General features: G+C 44.5%; 2 protein-coding genes across 2 annotated transcripts; both read right to left on the reverse strand.

Moving 5' to 3' along the window:
- Window positions 1-1,854: 1,854 nt before the first annotated feature.
- LOC115196881 (P3 protein) lies at window positions 1,855-4,233 on the reverse strand. The gene has a single exon (XM_029757863.1). It carries the CDS (start codon window positions 3,722-3,724, stop codon window positions 2,324-2,326), a length of 1,401 nt encoding a protein of 466 aa, XP_029613723.1. The 5' UTR covers window positions 3,725-4,233; the 3' UTR covers window positions 1,855-2,323.
- A 4,420-nt stretch (window positions 4,234-8,653) lies between these two features.
- LOC115196883 (charged multivesicular body protein 1a) lies at window positions 8,654-16,658 on the reverse strand. Its single transcript, XM_029757864.1, has 7 exons — window positions 16,501-16,658; window positions 15,847-15,866; window positions 15,666-15,743; window positions 11,436-11,582; window positions 11,111-11,239; window positions 10,633-10,829; window positions 8,654-9,898 (listed from the first exon to the last, which is right to left on the reverse strand). The coding sequence occupies exons 1-7, from the start codon at window positions 16,505-16,507 to the stop codon at window positions 9,877-9,879; spliced, it is 600 nt and encodes a 199-aa protein (XP_029613724.1). The 5' UTR covers window positions 16,508-16,658; the 3' UTR covers window positions 8,654-9,876.
- Between the last annotated feature and the right edge of the window lie 6,162 nt (window positions 16,659-22,820).

Below are 22,820 nucleotides of genomic sequence, written 5' to 3' on the forward strand. Positions count from 1 at the left end.
CTGAACTGTCGCTCAAGCGAACGTGACACTGTCCTTGCACTCACGTCAGGTACTTTCAAATGTTTCCCCAATAGAAGTGACACTATTACTTTAGGCAGTTCGTCAACGTACAACGTACGTCGAATTTTACAAACCACACAGCTCATATGGTAACCTCATGGCTCCGTAATGCTAAGAAGATAAATATACCAGGTAAATGAGGGTATATTGTGTGTATCTGTGAAATAGTGTAGGCCCTATGTCTCGGTCTGTCTGAAATCTGTGGTTATTAAAGGTCAAATTACCATTGAGAGTGAGGCTGTGCAGCTTTAGAGCCTTTCATTTATATTACAGACGGGGTGTGTGGCAGTGAAAGAGAGAGGGAAAGAGACATGCATTGAAAAAATGGATGACTCTCCCATTGGTAATTTCATGATTGTAGCTCAGCGTGTGGATTTGCATCATTTTCAAACAAAGCTTAAAATTCTTAAAATACCTTTAGCTAAAAATAGGTCTAACAGCAGATATATGAATTAAATTGGTGATATGTTGCGCATCTGAGCGTAATTGATATGCAAGGCTTATGACATTGCACAGGAAGGTCCAGAACATGCTCTTAGTACAGAGCCCTGTGGTAGTTTTTACCCTTGGCTTCAATGTGTGTTACTCCATTAGTTTTAGGGGTTAGTTGCAATCAGAAAACAAAATAGGCCGTGTTTCCAGTGGATCACAAGGGTTTCAGAATGTGTGCATTTTGTAATGGAAAAACACAAAATGAACTTGCCACAAAAAAATATTCCAGGCTTTCACTGTCTGCAACTGACTATATATATATTTATACAAAAATAATAATCAAAATACAACTTCACTCCTTGCTATGGAAAGGTGTCAATAATTGACAGGAAAAAGGATCCTTTTGGGGGTAGTTGAGTCATAGCTCAGTTTCCTGTTGTAACTATCACTTCTCATTTACAGGAAAGCATAATAAAATCCACCTCGCTCAGCAGTTGAAGTAGGTCAATATTGACAAAGCCTCTTCTTACACCAAACAACTGGGTTCAGTTCATAGAGCTGAGCACTATGCTACAGGGCCCACTCACATATCTTGGGCCAAAACCAAGCTCCAATTCTGTTTTCCCATTACAAATGCAGACACATACGCAGTAATTAAAATACTTAATGAACAGGAAAAGCACTCTCCTACATTAATGCCTTTTCTAAAACACTCTCCCACCCTTCAGGCGTCAGCTTTGCTTTAGCCAGAACATGGATACATAGGCAGCGATTCAAACTGTATGCGAATATTTCAAGACCAATACCTACCAAAAACCATCTTCCTTTCAGTCATAACATGCGCTCTCACACAATGACCTATGAACTACACACAACCTCCATTTCAGCAGTAAAAAGGTTGATAAACATTGGATCTTGACCCTCTTTAAAAAGGCAACTACATACCATGTAAAGCTAGATGCGTAACGCCATTTTCTTTTCTTTTTTTACACAAACACACATTGCAAAGAGACATGCAGATGTACTCACATTGGCACACTCAAAGAAATCTATGTTAATCAGTCCACAAATATGACAAGCAAATATTCTCAGACACAAAAGTACTGGCTATATTGCTCAGCTGTGCTGCAGTACAATCTTTACTTTAGTACAGCTCAGTATTTTACATTTACGTCATTTAGCAGACACTCTTATCCAGAGCGACTTACAAATTGAGTATGAAGATTGCTTTTTTAAATAAAGATCCTCCTTGGACAAACTTAGTCTCTAATACCAGATCCTATGCAACAGTGACAAGCCGGAGCGTTTTAAAATTGTGGGAGGCAACACGGATGTCTACAGAGACTTGGACAAACTCAAGGCTCCTTTTATGAATGCTTTTATTTTTTGTCTTCTCTTTATAATTCAAGTACATGGATTCTTAGATAACCACCTTTGAATCCAGAAAAAAAACAATCAGTAGCAGTACTTTAAAACACCACACATTTTCCATCCGTTTTCAAAACCGTTCCCATTCCTAAGACACATTGACCTCTTGTAAACATGATACAAATCAATCATTTCAATTACAAAAAAGAAATCTGATAGAAAAATATCTTTCCTGTTATAGGTATTTCTCTTCTGCCTATTTACATTAGGTACTTATCAGTACAATCTAATAAAAAAATGGCATAAAAGAAAGGCCTTTGGTTTCAAGAAAACGTAAATGTCCATTCCCTTTCCTATGTACAGTGTCAATGTCATTGATTGTTTTCATCTTGTTCGATGTGATTTGTAGCCAAATCTGTGGGACCTCTACAGGTTTGGTTCAGAACAGAAACTCTGCCTACAATCAGGTGTCAGTTGGAGCGCTCAGGGCACAGAACTTTCGATGGGCGAAATGGCCGAGGACAATGAGTAGCATCTCAGAGGTGCTGCTGAGCGCCACTATGAAGGGTGCCTGGGACGCAAAGTCAGCCTCCGCCCGCCGGAACGACAGCTGCATAACCGCCAGCGCCAGGAGACTGTTCTGCACCCCCACCTCAATACTGACCGTCTTCCTCTGTGGCACTGCCAGCCCTGCCAGCTTCCCCATCCCAAACCCCAGCAGCAGGCCAAACACGGGCACAGTCACCCCCGCAACCACTATCTGAGGTCTCACATTGGCCAGGATAGACGCCCCCATCTGATAGGCCATGAAGATGCCGCCCACGATGAGCACGAAGCTGAAGGGACGGATCAGTGCCAGCAGCACGCGGGTCAGCTTGGGCAGGCGTAGCTTCACCAGCATGCCCAGGGAGATGGGGATGGCAATGAAAAGAAGGGTGCCCAGGATCTTGACAAAGGGCACATGGAGGGCAGCGTGGACCCCCAGTAACCTGCCGTACAGGGCGGAGGACAGGGGCATGGCTGCTGCAGCTACCACTGTGGACACTAGTGTCATGGAGATGGCCAGGGTGACGTCCCCACCTAGTAGCAGGCTGTAGAGGTAGCCTCCGCCTCCACCTGGGGCAGAGCATGTGATGACCAGGCCCAGGGAGAGGGCCTTCGGCAGGGAGCCCAGCCTGGACAGGCCATATGCGTACAGTGGCATGACCAGGAACTGACCTGCGACCCCTAAGATGAGGGGCACAGGCCTCCGCAGGAGACCCCTCAGCACCTCTACCTCTACCTTGCACCCAAAAGCACACTTGTTGATGAAGATGAGTGGCAGCAAGGCAAATAGGACAGGGTTCTCTGAGAAGTGGGACAGCCCGCCCGACTGTATAAGCTGGGCGGCTGGGTCATCACTGCCAGGCGCCACCATGATGGAGTAGTCTGTCCTTTCCTCAATTACGGCTGATCCAGAATCCTGGTCCAAGTCCAGTAGCTGGATGAGCAGCTGTGCCCGACCTGGCCACCCAGACCGTATGCTGATTATGTAACTCTTCAAGGGCCCCGTATGCCCACTGTCGCTTACATTCAGAATGGAAAGAACCTCCGGGTCCAGGGAGCGTACCTTGACCGTCTGCTTCCAGCTCTTGCGGTCCTTCCTACTTGCGGTGCTTTGGTATTGACTGAAGATTACAATCACGCCCTTAGTGTTTTCGGGAAACTCAAATTCCTGGGAGGTCCCGTCCCCGATTTGTATATATCTTCTGCTGCTGTCGGCCGTCACGTTCGTGTTGATGTCTGTCAGGTACCGGACCGCCGTTGAACAGTCTGCTCCTCTCTTTATCAAGAAGAGAAAACAGAATACAAATAGCGTCCTCATTGTTTTGACGGACAGGGGGCAGAGGGGAGCCGCAAATACACGCCTTTGCCCAGCTTGCGACCTCCCCGGTCTGTCTTAAACGGCTTCCCTTTTACAAAATGTGATAAAATTGATCAGATCCCCTGATATAATAGCTAGGTAGGCAGCCAGGTCTAAATTTCTTCTGGCACCCATTTAGCATCACCCGTGTTCTTGCTCTTTTTCGACCAGAATTGAAACATCACCCGCCCATCCAAATTAACCGTACTTAAATTCCGAGCAAAAATGTACTGTCATATTTATATCGATTCAAGATTCCTTTTAACGTGCTAACAAAAAAAAACGTCTACTTCGGTGAACCCTCGCCTCACGTTACGGTTTATACTGTCTTTACTTGATAGCAACTGTCACCACGGTCGTTTCCTCTGCTTCTTCTCTCACTCACTCGCTAAACCCTCCCTTAATCCAACCAGAGCAGCCCCCAGCGTTAACTCTCTAGTTCCCTTACCAAATAAGCACCAACGTCACATTTGAAAAGTCTAAAAGCGGGGGTGTTCTTTCTTCCCTATATGGGCCGCATTCTCAGCATCATAGAGGAAACACAGATGGTGGCCAATCAGTAACAATAGATTGAAAACGTAAACCTTGAACATTCACGCCCCTCACCTCGGTTGACCTTAAGTCAATTCAGTACATAGATTCTTCCGAATGGACGATCTGCACGAAACTTGGTATGTGGCATCTATAGACAACAGTCTCTCAACGCAATATTTTCCAGACTATTACCTAAAACAACATGGCCACTATTGACCAATAAACATTCACGTGGGAGTGGTCTGGCACATATATGCGGATATATCAGTCAAGGATATTCTTACTGTAACAAAATTTGGTGCACATGTTGCAAACACTGTCAAGACTCAACATCTGCAAGAACATTCATATCGACCACATGGTGGTGCTATAACGGGCACATGTTTATATATCTTGATCTGTTTGACTCGGGGTGTTGAAATTTGGCACACATGCTCAGGGATGTGAATCTAGCTAACCCAAGCAATATCTCAGACAAACGCGCTGCGTCGTGGAGGACGGCATGTTTACTATTGCCTTGTTTATAAAGGGGAGGACCCACTTCAAAGTGCTGTGGTCATGTTACAGTATGTTGACGAAAGCCAAATGGGGAATAAGATAAACACATAGTCCAAACACACAATTAAAAGTTACTGCGGTTCACTATGGTTGAAGGATGGTCTTTTCCCTTATTTAGTTATTCTGACACACACACACATACACACACACACACACACACACACAGGGTCATTCTATGAAAATGGTGGCTTTCCTGTCCTGCCTTAACCACCAGGAAAAACACTTACAAGTGTCAGATAATGAAACAATATATATGTTTTTTGTTTTAATTGAAGTGTGTTATTGTCAACAAAATATATGTAAGACAATTATATTGAATTTTTTTTTTTAATATATATTGTTTAACACTGTCCGTACCAGAAAATTGTCATGTCCCTCGAGTCACGAGTTGTGATTTAGTGACATATTTTGAGTTCAAATATAGTTTTTGCCACTTTAAATGTCATAATGAAAAAAATAAGTATTAGCTGTATTTAGTGGATTACTTAAAAAACGAAAATATCAACTACAACTACTTTTTTTACAGGAAATAACTGTCCCTGTCACACCCTGATCAGTTTCACCAGTCCTCGTTATTGTCTCCACCCCCTCCAGGTGTTCGCTTGTTTTCCCCAGTGTATTTATCCCTGTGTTTCCTGTCTCTCTGTGCCAGTTTGTCTTGTATGTTTCCAAGTCAACCAGCGGTTTTCCCGTTCTCCTGCTTTTGCATTCTCCTTTTTCTAGTCCTCCCGGTTTAGACCCTTGGACTTTCTGGACTTTGTACCTGCCTGCCTGACCATTCTTCCTGCCTTGACCACGAGCTTGTCTGCCACTCTGTACCTCCTGGACTCTGATCTGGTTTTGACCTTTTTGTCTGTCCACGACCATTCTCTTGCCTTCCCCTTTGGATTAATAAACATTGTAAGATGCCAACCATCTGTCTCCTGTGTCTGCATTTGGGTCTTGCCTTGATAGTCCCTCAATTTCATGTCACTGGTGTTACCCTTTAAAAAAAACACAATTTACTGTGTTATACAGTTTAAAGAAAGGGGAAAGGAAATTTGATTCAAATACTTACAAAATAAGAAGTATGGTTTGAGCTACTCTGTTAGCTATGCCATCTTGCTTGCAGATTTGTCACTGGTGATTTTACCATCACTGGTGTTACCGGTCACATAATGGGTTTAATATATTTTTATTTTATTTAACTAGGTAAGTTAGTTAAGAACAAATTCTTATTTATATTGATGGCCTACTGCCCATAAACTGCCTTGTTAAGGTGCAGAATAACAGATTTTTACCTTGTCAGCTCACAGATTCAATCTAGCAACCTTTCGGTTACTGGCCCAATGCTCTAACCACTAGGCTACCAGCTACCTGCCGCTAGAGTAGTTAGTCCCTCCAGGATTCAGTTTTTTTTTAAAATGAATTTAGTATTTAAAAATATATATATACTTTTTTTATAGCTAAATCAGCAAAACCCTGCATATTATGAGAGGGCTTGCAAATTTGACCAATCACCGCACTTTTTCCGGATAAAACAGTAAAATTATCACAATTTTATTGCATAAAACTGATCAATCACCATAGTACAAAAAGAGGGCTCGCAATTTCAACCAATCACCACACATTTACTGCATAATATGGTTCAATCAAGCCACATCCAATAACTTTTTCTGTCGTCAGCACATTTGCAAATAAATTGACAAAATCATTGCATATTGCCATGCATAATGTCAGAATAGCCGCAGCAAAATCAAGCATTTGTCCCTGCAAATAACACAAAAAATCCTCATGAAATCCTGCAGGGACTGAGTAGTGTTAGTAGTGTCACTGGTGTTACAGTCACTAGTGTTAATAGAAAAATGTCACACAATAGAATTTACACAAACCTGTTTTAGGTAAATTATAACTAATTAAAACATTTTCTGAATATTATCATTAACCTTTTCAGTCTTTGTTTATATATGCACATTAAATAGTCAAATGACATTTTGGAAAGCCTGAATTGTCATCTAAGATATAGATCAGACCAGTGACAAAAAGTCAGCATTTTTTTATTTAATGTAATAAAAATATCTAAATACATTAACCTGTCATTTATGGTGATTTATAATAACTATTATCTGACTATAAGTTTTGAATATACTGTATATATATTTTAAGTTGGCTGGTCAAAAAGTCAGAATTTTCAGAGAAAAATAAAACACACACAGCGAAGTATTACTGTGTTCCCTTATGCAAATTACCTTATGCAATAAATAATGCATTTAAGTTGGGCGGGGGGGGGCTTGATGAGACAATTTCCTTTCCCTACTATACTGTATGTAAGAGAGCACCTGGAATGTTTGGTGAGCAGAAGGGTGGAAAGTGTTCAAGCTAGTCTGTTCTAGTTCCAGATGTTTGATGTCTGGTGAGCTCTAGAATAACACATCGTCTGTGTTCCATTGAAAATCTACGTTGAACTTAATAGGCATCTTGAGGTTTTGTAACCTTTATTGTTTTATCTTTAGAAGCTTGTTGGGCCACTGCAGGAACAACAACGTTGATCGCTGCTTATTTCCTCACTGAGCAAAAGCACAGTGACCAATAACACACACACTGCATGGTATCCAGTTCCAGGTCACTGCCAAGTATTGCTGATGGGACATTCGTACACAACAAATACAATTGTGAAATTTGATACCAACATTTGTATTAGGTAAGGGAACCCCTGTTCTCTCAGAACAGCCAGTTGGATGAATGGATTTATGGCATGATGTGTCTCCGACTTTGTAAAAAGGTTAAGCGAGTCCAGTCAGTATTTTTAGTGAGACAGCTGTTCAACCTATCATAGATAGTGAGTGCAGCCACTTTCAATTTAATGATGAGTGTCATCTATTGTGCAGTGTGGCCTACGGTACTTTGACTCATGACTCAAACAGAGGTTCCAAGAAAAGGGGGAGGTCTTCTGTGAAAGCATTTCAGCCGACAACCTGCTGATCTGGAAAGCTCTCCTGACATTTAGCAGAGTGACTGATGTTAAGAGCCACAAGGCAGCCCAGTGTTTTGTTTTCCAGCTCTGTTATAATATAACTCACAAAAGACACAGGGAAAAAGCTCTGTAGACAGTAGTTCCAGTATGGCCATGGTGACAAATTAGAGGTTTCTTTGAAGTTAGGCACTAAGGCATGTACAGTATACAACAATTAGTCTATGTCTGCCTCTAACTGAAAGACTAAACATACTTCAACAGTTATCTACAACATAACACAGTGACCTGTTTACACTAGATGAATGTAGGCAAAGCGTGTTATACACAGGAGGTTGGTGGCACCTTAATCTGGGGATGACGGGCATGTAGTAATGGCTGGAGAGGAATGGGTGGAAATGTATCAACTCCATGTGTTTGATACCATTCCATTTGCTCCATTCCAGCCATTATTATGTGCCGTCCTCCCCTCAGCAGCTTCCACTGGTGTTATATAATCTTATCTGGCAAATATAAGGACCATCAGTCCACCAAGAAAAGGAACCAAAATATATATATGAGGCAGTGAAATTTCACAGCATCACAGAGAATTATCAACAGTTTGAACTGTGAAGTATGTGAGCTTACTAGAGCAAATAGTAAAATGTGTATATGTGTGAAAGTAATAACCACAAAATAAGACAGGTTGACCCTAGTCTATGGATTGAACCCATGTTGTGGTTACATGGTACCTGGTCACATTTAAAAATGCTGCAATCTTAAACTAAGGAATAAGTATATCAGTTTGCTTGTGCTGCCATCTGCTGCTGTCATTTCCTGAGTGTTGAAATTATATTAGTAGAGCCACATTTTCATATCAGAGGGCTTTTATTTCCACAAGATAATATACATTTCAGAATAAATAAACCTCCCCTTGTAAAATGAAAATGATTCCCAAAATGTCTTACTGTAGCTACAGTAGCCAGATTCCTGGTTTGATGGGTACAGAAAGGGGGAATCCTTATTATATGCTGACATATAACCTACATAAGATCAATCACTAGAACTAGTTTAATTCAGGCACTGAGGAGAAGCACCTACGCAAATACCTGCATCCCAATAAGGCGTACATATTCAAAGCAAATAGGCATGAATTAGCAAAAGATTAAGAGAAATAAAGAAACAAAAAGTAGTTAATTTGACTGCTTAAAAAAAACATGACTGAGGATTGTCCTCGCTGTACAGTATATATAACTAATGATGTTATGTAAATGATTACATTATGTCAAAGGATCATTTCTACTATGAGTTAAAAAGAAGTACTGTGTGTGATGACTTTGTGTTGTCAAACTGTGGAAAAGTTGGTATACATCAGAGCACTCATATTGATGGTCTGTTTGGTAGAAGAAGGCCTCCCCTTTAGACTGTGTTGAAGAAAACCTGTGTTATACTCCTTCCATCTAACCAGTAGCAAGTAGAAAACAAGATATTAAATATAAAAACAAAGACAACCCCACATTTGAAATACAACACCCAATAAGTGCCAGGGGTCCAAGCTTATATTACATGAATATGTCTGTTTTAAAACACCCCTTTCCACTATAGGATCTATATATTTTGTAAAACCCTTTTTTATTTTCAGGAAAACCCTCCCATTGAAATATACATTAAAAAAAAAAATTCTCAAGTGGCAATGTACCAAAATTCACAAGAACAACTAGCCAAGGGGAATATTTGAGGGAGCCCTGAAGGAGAGAAGACAAGTGTGAGAGAGAAAGACTGATATGGGAGAGGGAAAACCAGAGGTGGGGAAAATAGATTGTTGTGCAACAGAGAGAGAGATGGACAGCAACAGAGAGGGACATAGAGAGAGAGAGAGAGATGGACAGAGAGACAAAGGAGAGACCCATGCCTTCTCAGGTGGTATTTTCAGCAACACAGTGGGGATGAAAATAGATGTGGGGATGAAAATCAATAGGCTCATTAGGTCATCACGATAAGAACAGTTCGATAGAGTCACACAGCTCCCCGCTGTCTGTTCCCAAGCAGCTGTCAAGCCTCCATCTGTCTCGCAAATACCCAAGATATATCTTCAGTTTCGCAACGCGGCCAACCTGCAATGAAAATAAGTGTCATTGTCGATTTATATGAAAATCTTTGCCTGTGACGTCACGTAGATCGAAACATTCCATTCTGTTAATTTATAAAAGCCCTTTTGAAAAAACTGCCGCGTAATCTAACATTGTTACTAACCTATAGAAGCACGAGTGTACCATACCCGCTCACAGGGATGGCTAATGCTTGAAATTCCATCGGTTACTACATATTTAAACAGTTTTTCATTTCCTCACACCTCACTTATGGAACAATGTTCAGAATACCCTACAGTTGAACACATCGGAGCCTTTCGGGCCATTCAGATTGTTGATAGAGGACCTCTTCACTGAGGGATGTGGTTGTTTTTAGAATTGTGTTTTTTTGTTGTGTTTCCTATGCTCCTGCATTGATTTTAGTATCTGTGTAACTTTTTTGTGTAATTGCTGTGGATCTTGTCATGCAGGTTTCCCTTGAAAAAGAGACCTTGGTCTCAATAGGGCTCCCTGCTTGAAAGGGTTAAACAAATAAATCCTTTATTATAAACAGCCATTAATCGTATCATTATTTTTGAAGTGTTTTCTATAGTTCATGGAATATCACCTGCATAATTAAAAAGTGGGTCTATCAAAGCTCCAACACATCTAGCCAGAATCTACACTACTTTACAGTCTCAAATCATTTGAGAATAGCTTAGGTCCCCTTATCACAGTAACCAGTGAAAGCAGCAGTGAAAGCTGGATTGTTAGTGTACCTGCGGGAGAGCTGGTCCTCCTTCTCGTGCTGTGAGCGTGAGGAGCTCTCTCCCAGTGAGGTGGCTCCTGCAGGCACCTGGCTGAGCTGGTCCATCACCTCCAGACCACTCTCCTCTGCTATCTGGAGGATGAGGTCATCCACCTGGTCTTGGGGCGTGGTCAGTGTAGTGGCCGAGCTCATCGAGTCCTCCATCACCTACAGGATGGGAACAGTGAGTGGGTTTATGTTGTTTCACCATTAGCGCAACATATATGATTATCCAGAAAGGTACAGTAATACATGGTGAGATAGAGGGTTAAGTGAACAACAATGGTTAGTTAATTAAGAGTATAATGGACGAGGAGGCCTAGTGAAATAGAGGTCTTAGGAAAGAAGGTGACAAGTGAATAAGAGGTGAGTGAAGTAATGGTTTAAATCGATTAGGAGTACAACAGTTATGCACATGAGGAATACTTTCTACAACGTGTGCCACTCACAGAGGTGTGGACATCCAGGTTCTGGACCTGTGTCTCAAACTTGTCCATGACAGCAGACACCTTCTGCAGGTCCATGGAACCCAGTGCCTTGTCGAGTGCCTTGGTGACCTGCGTCATATTCTTTGTGACCTAGGGAGAAAAAAGCCAGACAGGATCAGATAAGCAGAGAGCCACATATGAAGGTAGGACAGAGTTCATGCTCATGAAAGTAGACAATAGAGAAGAGGGTAGAGATTGGGGGTCAAGAGAAAGATGACATTGACTGATGAGTGAGATACAATTGAATGATAGCACACGTATTATTAGGCAGAAGGAAGAGACTCACCGCCTTCATAGCGACTGCAGTCTGGACCTTGGAGGCTACAGCATCAACACGAGATGCCATGCGCAGCCAATTAAGGCCCTCGTTCTTCTTACGGATGGCATTCTCTGCATACACTCTGGCAACGTCCACATTCTTCAACTGAAGAGCCTGGTGAGACAAACATACACATCAAAAGTCACTTCAGTTGCCTATGAAAACAAGTTCAGGGGCCATATGTGTAACAAGCATCTTAGAGTAAGAGTACTGATCTAGGATCAGGTCCACCCTGTCCATGTAATCTTATTAATTGTGATCTATAAAGGAAAACTGATCCTAAATCAGCACTCCTGCTCAGAGTTTTGGCCCCTGGTCGTAAATCCTTTGGTCAGTGATGGACCAAGGCAGCCTCAACAATGATCATCCACTGCCACCTGCTGGTTAATGTGTAGCACACCTCTTTATTTGACCTGTCCAGTCAAACGCCAACAGAACACGATGCCTAATAATTATTACGTTCAAATGAGCTACACTACATCACCAAAAGTATGTGGACACCACTTCAAATTAGTGAATTCGGCTATTTCAGCCACAGTCGTTGCTGACATGCCTATAAAATTGAGCATACAGCTTTGCAATCTCAAAAGACAAACATTGGCAGTAGATTGGCCTTACTGAAGAACAGTGACTTTCAACGTGGCACCATCATTGGACGCAACCTTTCCTATAAGTCATTTAGTCTAATTTCTGCCCTGCTAGAGCTGGCCCGGTCAACTGTAAGTGCTGTTATTGTGAAGTTAAAACGTCTAGGAGCAACAATGGATCAGCCGCGAAGTGGTAGCCACAGAACCTCACAGTTCTGAAATGCTTCTGGAAGCAACGTCAGCACAAGCACTGTTCGTCGGGAGCTTCAGGAAATGGGTTTCCATTGCCGAGCAGCCGCACACAAGCCTAAGATCACCATGCGCAATGCCAAGTGCTGGCTGGAGTGGTGTAAAGATCACCGCCATTGGACTCTGGTGCAGTTGAAACGCTTTCTCTGGAGTGATGAATCACACTTCACCAACATCTAGTGGAAAGCCTTCCCAGAAGAGGCAAGGCTGTTATACACTGGCAGCAAAGGAGGGGACCAACTCCATATTAATGCCCATGATTTTGGAATGAGATGTTTGACGAGCAGTGTAGTGTATTTAATGACACAAATTGTATCAATATTCTCACGTTGTTTATACGCTATGGGGTTTACTGAGTGCTGATCCTGCCTAGTCGTTTGAGTACTAGTATGAACAATACACTGATCCTACTTGAGCCTGATGAACCTTACATTAAAAGACATTTCATGAGCCTTACATTAAAGACATTTCATGACGCAAGTCCAAGAAATCCCAAATGATTGCGCAGTTATCCAATACATAGACCTATACTATATAGGCTACTGCACATCAAGCACGACAGAAAAACATAAAAGCCCACAAAAGTAGCTTGCTACAGTGCCTTCGGGAAAGTATTCAGACCCCTTGACTTTGTCCACTTTGTTATATTACAGCCTTATTCTAAAACTGATTCAATATAATTTCCCCTCATCAACCTACACAGAATAAGTCTTAATGACAAAGCAAAAACAGGTTTCTAGAAATGTTTGCAAACGTATGGAATAAAAAAAACAGATATACCTTATTTACATCATTATTCAGACGTTTTGCTATGAGACTGGAAATTGATCTCAGGTGCATCCTGTTTGAATGGGTCATCTTTGAGATATTTCTACAACTTTGAGTCCACCTGTGATAAATTCAACTGATTGGACATGATTTGGAAAGGCACACACCTGTCTATATAAGGTCCCACAGTTGACAGTGCTTGTCAGAGCAAAAAACAGGTTGAAGAAATTGTCCGTAGAGCTCCGAGACAGGATTGTGTAGAGGCACAGATCTGGGGAAGGGTACCAAAACATTTCTGCAGCATTGAAGGTCCCCAAGAACATAGTGGCCTCCATCATTCTTAAATTTAAGAAGTTTGGAATCACCAAGACTCTTCTTAGAGCTGGCCGCCCGGCCATACTGAGCAATCAGGGTGAGAAGGACCTTGGTCAGGGAGGTGACCAAGAACCCGATGCTCACTCTGACAGAGCTCCAGAGTTCCTCTGTGGAGATGGGAGAACCTCCCAGAAGGACAACCATCTCTGCGGCACTCCACCAATAAGGCCTTTATGGTAGAGTGGCCAGACGGAAGCCACTCCTCTGTATAAAAGGCACATGAAAGCCCACTTGGAGCTGATGATCCTTGATGAAAACCTGCTCCAGAGTGCTCAGGACCTCAGACTGGGGCGAAGGTTCACCTTCCAACAGGACGATGATTCTAAGCACACAGCCAAGACAATGCAGGAGTGGCTTAGGGACAATTTTCTGAATGTCCTTGAGTGGCCCAGCCAGAACCCGGACTTGAACTCGATCAAACATCTCTGGAGAGATCTGAAAATAGCTGTGCAGCAACGCTCCCCATCCAACCTGACAGAGCTTGAGAGGATCTGCAGAGAAGAATGGAAGAAACTCCCAAAATACAGGTGTGCCAAGCTTGCAGTGTCATACCCAAGAAGACTCGAGGCTGTAATCACTGCCAAAGGTGCTTCAACAAATTACTGTGTAAAGGGTCTGAATACCTATGCAAATGTAATATTTCAGTTTATTTTTAATACATTTGCTAAAATGTAAAAAAATAAAATTAAAATTACAAGTATTTGCTTTGTTATTATGGCGTATTGTGTGTAAATTGATGAGGGAAAAATCTATTTTTGAATAAGCCTGTAACTTAACAAAATGTGAAAAGGTCAAGGGGTCTGAATATTTTCCGAATGCACTTTATTTGCTCTCTTGGGCAAATAACTGAAACTAGCTCCAGTAGGCTAATATTTTTGAGTGTGAACTGTATGGTATTATATGGACTGGAATTACACACATTGTCCAAACAAGGATAAAGCAGGGAGAGAATGTAATTCTGGTGCAGCTGATGCAGCCTACGAAGTTACAAGTATAGGCTAGACATTTGATTTTTAAATATAATAGGGCATATTTACATAATTTGTGGCTGACGCATATATACACCTTTCATAACATTTCCCCTAATGTTATTAGCCTACCTCCCCTTTCTCTCTCTATTGTTGCTTCATTCCTTCCTCACTTTCAACAGTTATAAATTGTTGTCGTCTTTATTTTTCATCATTCTAATGACATCCTTGAATAATATAGGACTAGAATTAGATGGAAAAGGCTTTCACTTCTCTTCATGATTGAATGGTTACCGCCATCACGTGTTCGCTCTTCTTTCAAACTACCCGTTAGTTCTATTGGCTGCTGTATTTAACATTCGAATAGTCTATTGGTAGAAGAAATTCAGAAAAAAAATGTCCAGCAAGCTATTCTTGTCTAGCTTTGACTGCATGGGACTCCAATAGCTAAGGAACGTTTTTTTAGGGAGAGGCGGCAGCGGAGCACAGGTGCTTACATATTGCGCAAGAAACAGAGGCTATAAGTTAGAAGCTTATTATGCATAACCCATAATGTATTAGCTAAATATAAAAAGGTTAATACTGCATTGAATTTATTACCTGAAAGAGGTAGGCTAGGTTAGGACATCTATACATGTATTTTTCTAGGACATCTATACTCAGCAAAAAAAGAAACGTCCCCTTTTCAGGTCACATTTATGAAAACTTAGGACACTAGAGAGGCCTTTATACTGACTCTGATAAACACCAAAAGAAAGATGCCCAGCGTCCCTGTTCATCTGTGTGAACATGCCTTAGGCATGCTGCAAGAAGGCATGAGGACTGCAGATGTGGCCAGGGCAATAAATTGCAATGTTCGTACTGTGAGACGCCTAAGACAGCGCTACAGGGAGACAGGACGGACAGCTGATCGTCCTCGCAGTGGCAGACCACGTGTAACAACACATCCGAACATCACACCTGCGGGACAGGTACAGGATGGCAAAACTGCCCGAGTTACACCAGGAACGCACAATCCCTCCATCAGTGCTCAGACTGTCCGCAATAGGCTGAGAGAGGCTGGACTGAGGGCTTGTAGGCCTGTTGTAAGGCAGGTCCTCACCAGACATCACCGGCAACAACGTCCCTTATGGGCACAAACCCACCATCGCTGGACCAGACAGGACTGGTCCACCTTCAATTACCTATTATTCAACACCTTAACCAGGGCCTGACATTCAGGGCTGCCCAGAAAGCACACTCTTACTAACCTTTTTAACTTTGGCTTGCTCAGATTTTGAATCCTTCTCTGCCTTTTTGGCAAGTTTCTCAAGCTGTTTTGCTGTAAACTGTAAAAGAGAGAAGTATTAGCAGACATTTGAGATGTGTAAAAAAATAAGTATTGATGTGTTTAATTAAACTTCACAATGATAATGCATATTTCTTACATACCTTCAGTTGGAAGAGTGTGTCTGAAATAAAGAAATACAAAAATAGGATGAGAGGGGTGATAAATACAGCCGAGTGAATTGGACGTACTTAACATAGCACTAACATTGTGCAATGACAATATGACAGAGTGAGGGTAGTGATCTCTGTGTCCAAATCATAGAATTGTATAGGGCGTCAACGCTTTCTGATCATTGTAAGCTATACTGTACTCCCATGGCGATAACGTACGTAATGATAGCTAACTACCTTCCATTGAATAAATTAAACTGGGAAGTAGCTAATTAACTAGCTAACGTTAGATAGCTATCTAGGCTTACAGACAGTTTAGCTAAATCATCTCTCCAATAATAACCATGTAACGTTAACTTACTCGTCTGAACCTTCCTTCTTTGAACTAGTCTTAGTTTCTGGTGACATCTGACATGGCAGCAGGTATTTTAGCTAGCTATTAAAAACGTGTATTTTTGGTAAACCCTAATAACATTTTTTAAAGGCATTTCACTGTACTTGTGGATGTGGTATTACAACTTGAAAACGTGATTTAGCTCACCGACTGGTTGCCAAGCTTTGTGCTAGCTTATGTCGGGCAGCTAGCGCGACATAGTTCAAAATAAGATGACAACCTTGTCATATCAAAAGTCGAAACCGACTTACCATCCATGTCCGCGTGTATTTGAGTTCCTCTTCACCTAAAAAAAATGTTTTACTTTGCAAATGAGCTAATTGCCCTGTGGTATAGATTTCCGTGTATGACGATACTATTCCTGGTTCAGAACGGGTCACCTGAGAGAGGCTTTTCTGTTGCTGAAGTCAAATAGGAAGAGGCCATTATTGGCAGTCACATGACAGGATGTTGATTTTTTTAGCACCTTGTCATCCAAATCAAATCAAATTTTATTGGTCACATACACATGGTTAGCAGATGTTAATATGAGTGTAGCGAAATGCTTGTGCTTCTAGTTCCCGACAGTGCAGTAATATCTAACAAGTAATCTTACAGTTCCACAACAGCTACCTAATACACACAAATCTAAGTAAAGGGGTGGAATAGGAATATGTACATATAAATATATGGATGAGCAATGGCCGAGTGGCATAGGCAAGATGCAATAGATAGTATAAAATACAGTATATACATATGAGATGAATAATGTAAGATATGTAAACATTATTAAAGTGGCATTATTTAAAGTGACTAGTGTTATATCTAGCCTAGCTGTAGAAGAACACACGTCTGCACGGTTTCACATTGTACATCACTCTGACGTTTAATGACATGTGCCACTCATCCTGACAACCCATTCATCCGTAAAGCAGCACACTGTCGTAAACCATAACAACGTATAGTATGACGTACAGCACGTCGTACCATACATAACATTTCCCCCCCCTTTCCAAAACCAGGGACTGGTACCATATATAAAATGTCCATAGGGCAAGAACCTAGAGTGATAACTGTAAGAAATAAAACATTAACCTTTAAAACGGAAGGACCCTCCAAACTAACCAGTTCAGTCCATTAACCTGGAGGTTGACTAAGACACCTACCGGAGCCTAAGAATGAAAAGAGGTTAAGTAGTCCCCCAGATGAGCAGGGCGAGTTCGTGCCCGCATAGGCCTTTCTTCAACCGCCACCGCTTGTGGCTCTGGCCCTTGGGGAGCCCACAGAGGCTGGGGCTCGGGTGGTAGTGGTGGGGGAGGTCCATCCGGTGGCGTCTCTGGCCTGCATGTCTGTTCTGTGTGCATTCGTATTCCTTGAGGAGCAGGGACTTTCCTGAGGCGGCTGGCGTGCCAGCGTGATCCATTGCTCAACATGAATGTGGCGGGCCCCAATTGTCGACTGACCTGCAGGGGGTCCGACCAGAATGAGGCCATTTTGTTGCACCGCTGAGGCCGTCGGGCTCGGACCCAGTCAGACACTTGGATGATCGACTTCTTCACCCTGTGTGCCTTGTCGAAACGCTGTTTCATTTCTCTTTGGTGCCTAGTCACTGCCTGTTTTTCTTGGGTGCACCTAGTCGCCGGTTCTGCAACTCTCTGTGTTCTGAGTCTGTCCAGTGGCAGTTCCATCTCACGACCTAGCATGAGAGATGCCGGGGAGGCCTGTGTTGTTGTGTGTTTGCTTGCTCTGTAGTGCATTAGCGTTTGATTCAAAGCAGTTTGGAACGTGCACCCCTGGACCAGGTGGGCTCTGATGCCGTTCTTCAGCGTTTGGTTGAAGCGTTCCACCCCTCCGTTAGCTTGTGGGTTGTAGTAGGCCGTGCGGATGTGTTTGATTCCCTTGTTGCTGAGATATGAGGAGAACTCGGCAGAGATTAGCTGGGGCCCATTGTCCGTGGTAAGGGTGAGGGGCAGGCCCCACCTTGTGAACAGGCTGTCTAGGATGTCCACGATGGCCTGTGCTGTGACAGTTCCGACAGGAACCACTTCTGGCCACTTAGAGTGGAGGTCATACACCACCACCAGGAAGCGCTGATGGTGAGGGACTGCGTGACCATGGATCTCGCCACAGATGTCCAGTTGGATGTGCTCCCAGGGGCGGGACGGCCATGCGAGAGGCTGCAGGGGGGGTGGGGCGGACTGTCCTGTTTTCCCACTGAGGAGGCATGCAGCACAATCCCTGACCAGGGCTTCAATGTCGTGGTCGATGCCTGGCCACCACACAAGGTCTCGACATCTCTGTTTGACCTTCACTATGCCCAAGTGCCCCTCGTGCGCCATGGATAGAACACGCGCACGCAGACCACTTGGGACCACAGTGCAAAACCCTCGAGAGACACAGACTTCTTCCCAGCAAGACAGTTCGTGCTTCACCCTGGCGAAAGTCACAAGCTCTTCCGGCACGTGTGCTGGCCATCCAGTGCGTATGTAGGTGCGCAGGGTAGACAGTGTGGGATCCTGTTCCGATGCTTGCTTCAGCTCTTCCAGTGAGACGACTGACTGAAGAGGAGCGTAAAGCATTTGTACGAGGTCTGTTTCATTGTCGTCTGGCAAGACGGTCAGAGTAGGAGCGTCAAAGGAGCGTGAGAGGAGGTCTGCCACCACGTTATCCCTCCCTGGAGTGAACTTCAGCTGATAGTCGTACTGTCTGAGGCGGTCGGCCCATCTGTGCAGCCGAAGTGGCTTGTGGCCAGTTCCTGATGCCGACAGTAGCGTTGTGAGGGACTGGTGGTCGGTTCGGAGCGTGAACAGACGGCCATAGAGGTAGAGGTGCCACCTTTCGCACGCCCAGACACAGGCCAGTGCTTCTCGTTCGCCCACAGAGTACCGTTGTTCTGTGGGGCTCAGGGCCCTTGAGGCGAAGGCGACGGGCCTCTCAATGCCATTCTGCAGCTGTGAGAGGACAGCTCCTAGTGCTCCAGCTGAGGCGTCACATGTGACAATGGTGGGGCAGACGGGGTCAAAGTGAGCCAAGACTGGGGCTGTGGAGAGCTGGCTCTTCAGTGAGCGGACCGCGTCTGAGCAGGCTGCCGTCCAGGCCCATGGCTCATCCTTCTTGAGGAGCTGGCGAAGCGGCGCTGTGGTCTGGGAGTAGTGGGGCAGAAACCGGAGGTAGTAGGCTGTCATGCCCAAGAATGACGCCACCTGAGAGGCTGAGGTCGGTTCCGGGATCCTGTGGACGGCTTCAATGTTCGACATGAGTGGGGCAATGCCTTTGGCCGACAGGCGGAACCCCACAAACTCGACGGCTGGAGCTGCAAAGGTGCACTTTCCACCGTTAAGGGTCAGGTTGTTCTGCAGTAGAGCGCTGAATACTCTGTGGAGTCGACAATCATGGATGTGGAGGTCAGGACCGTGGACCACGATGTCATCCAGATAAACCGCCACCCCAGGTATTCCAGCGAGGATGGTGCTCATCACCTTCTGGAAGCAGCTGGGGGCGGAGTTAAGTCCAAAAGGCATGCGTGTATATCTGAACACGCCAGCATGTGTGACAAAGGTAGTGAGATCTTTTGTGACGTCATCACGCAGTGCAAAGGGAATGCGCCGCAGGGGCTGCATGACTGGGGTCACTTCCGGATTCACTAGGGGCCTGTGAGTAAAGGCTGTGAGGCAGCCCAGTCCATCAAACAGAGTTGGCCAGTTCTGTTGCCATGTGCAGGTAACCTGGTGGATAGCTGACCCACTGTCATCTCTCAGCGTGAATCCCAAGCCTGTGAAGAGGTCGAGGCCCAAGAGGTTGGCACCCCGCTTTGCAACATGAAATGTGAATGATGGCAGATGCTTGGTGCCGTAGTGTACTGGGACCTGGAGGGTGCCTACAATGTCTATCTTGGATCTACCGTACCCACACAGGGCAGTGGAGGGCTGTTGGAGTGGTAGGTGACTGAAAAACTTGTAGTAAGTTGCAAGGTTGAGCAATGACACCGCAGCGCCAGTATCCAGCAGTAAAGGCAAACCCACCTCACCCAGCTGCACAGTGCATGTCCTGAATGACACATGGTTGGTGGAGACAGTTCGAATTTCCGTGCGTTCATGTTGAGAGTGAGATGAAACTAAGGGCCTGTGCTGGGTGGAGCTAGTAGCTGGGGCAGAACGACACACTTTTGCAAAGTGATTGTATTTTGAACAGTTCTTGCATATTTTCCCACGGGCTGGGCAGTTTGAAGCCCTTGAATTGTGAGAGCTAGCCCCACAGTTGCCACAGCTACTTCTGTTCGTTTGTCTGTGTGCCTGCTGCACGGGCATGCCGGTGTCTGTGTCCATGCAGCTATCAACGTGGGAGGCCATGCACAGCGCGTGATCGTTGTAGTGCGCCTGCTCGGGCTGAAGCTGCTGTGTGAGAATGGCTGGGGGCCGAGTGTATGCTGCAGATCTGTCTGTTAGCATAGTAGAGCATTCCAACGCCGCTTCAACCTGGAGTGCTATTTTAATAGCTCCATCTAGTTGTAAATTATCCGATTCCAAAAGCAGTTTCTCCCTTGTCTTTTCACATAACGTCCCCTCTATCAACTGATCCCTGATGATCTCGTCCTGAAGTGTCCCATAGTTACAAGAGCTAGCCAAATCCCTCAGATTAGCCACGTAGCTTTGAATGGACTCACCCGGCCGTTGGTGTCTCTTCCGTAGCCGGTAGCGTCGGAGGAGCACTCGCTCTTTCCCGGCGAAGTGGTTCCGTAGGAGGCTGACTGCGGCAGTGAATGTAGGAGCCGATCCAAGCGCTCTGAAAATCCTTTGTCCCTCTGTACCAAGGCAGTGACGGAGCAGTGCTGTCCTCCGCTTGTCGGAGATTGTAGAAAGGTCCATAGCTTCGATATAAGTGTTAAAGCTATCAAGCCAGTTATTCCACGGGACTGGAGGTTCGCCAGGCACGGCGAGGAATGGTGCCGGCGGTGGTAAATTGAATTCAGCCATCTTCGTCGCCAATGTTATATCTAGCCTAGCTGTAGAAGAACACACGTCTGCACGGTTTCACATTGTACATCACTCTGACGTTTAATGACATGTGCCACTCATCCTGACAACCCATTCATCCGTAAAGCAGCACACTGTCGTAAACCATAACAACGTATAGTATGACGTACAGCACGTCGTACCATACATAACAACTAGTGATCCATTTATTAAAGTGGCCAATGATTTGAGTCTGTATGTAGGCAGCAGCCTCACAGTGTTAGTGATGGCTGTTTAACAGTCTGATGGCCTTGAGATAGAAGCTGTTTTTCAGTCTCTCGGTCCCAGCATTGATGCAACTGTACTGACTTCGCCTTCTGGTGAACAGGCAGTGGCTCCGGTTGTTGTTGTCCTTGATTACCTTTTTGGCCTTCCTGTGACATCGGGTGCTGTAGGTGTCCTGGAGGGCAGGTAGTTTACCCCCGGTGATGCGTTGTGCAGACCACACCACCTTCTGGAGAGCCTTGCGGTTGAGTATGGTGCAGTTGCCGTACCAGGCGGTGATACAGCTAGACAGGATGCTCTCGATTGTGCATCTGTAAAGGTTTGTGAGGGTTTAGGTGACAAGCCAAATTTCTTCAGCCTCTTGAGGTTGAAGAGGCGCTGTTGTGCTTTCTTCACCACACTGTCAGTGTGGGTGGACCATTTCAGTCTTTCCATGATGTGTACGGCGAGGAACTTAAAACTTTCCACCTTCTCCACTACTGTCTCGTTGATGTGGATAGGGGGGTGCTCCCTCTGCTGTCTCCTGAAGTTCACGATCATCTACTTTGTTTTGTTGACGTTGAGTGAGAGGTTGTTTTCCTGACACCACACTCCGATCGACCTCACCTCCACCCTGTAGGCTGTCTTGTCGTTTTGGAAACCAAGCCCACTTCTGTAGTGTCATCTGCAAACTTGATGATTGAGTTGGAGGTGTGCATAGCCACACAGTCATGGGTGAACAAGGAGTACAGGAGGGGGCTGAGCACGCACCCTTGTGGGGTCCCAGTGTTGAGGATCAGCAAAGTGGAGATGTTGTTTCCTACCTTCACCACCTGGGGGCGGCCCATCAGAAAGTCCAGGACTCAATTGCACAGGGCGGGGTTGAGACCCATGGCCTCAAGCCTAATGATGAGCTTGGAGGGTACTATGGTGTTGAATGCTAAGCTGTAGTCAATGAACAGCATTCTTACATAGGTATTCCTCTTGTCCAGATGGGATAGGGCAGTGTGCAGTGTGATGGCGATTGTATCGTCTGTGGATCTGTTGGGGCGGTATGCAAACTGAAGTGGGTCTAGGGTGGCAGGTAAGGTGGAGGTGATATGATCCTTGACTAGTCTCTCAAAGCACTTCATGATGACAGAAGTGAATGCTACGGGGCGATAGTCGTTTAGTTAATTTATCTTTGCCTTCTTGAGTACAGGAACAATGGTGGCCATCTTGAAGCATTTGGGGACAACAGACTGGGATAGGGAGTGATTAAATATGAAGTGTGTGTCCGTAAACACACCAGCCAGCTGGTCTGCGCATGCTCTGAGGTTGCGGCTAAGGATGCCGTCTGGGCCAGCAGCCCTGCGAGGGTTAACACGTTTAAATGT

Source organism: Salmo trutta, chromosome 7, assembly GCF_901001165.1.
Source record: "Salmo trutta chromosome 7, fSalTru1.1, whole genome shotgun sequence".
Classification (NCBI taxonomy): Eukaryota; Metazoa; Chordata; class Actinopteri; order Salmoniformes; family Salmonidae; genus Salmo; species Salmo trutta.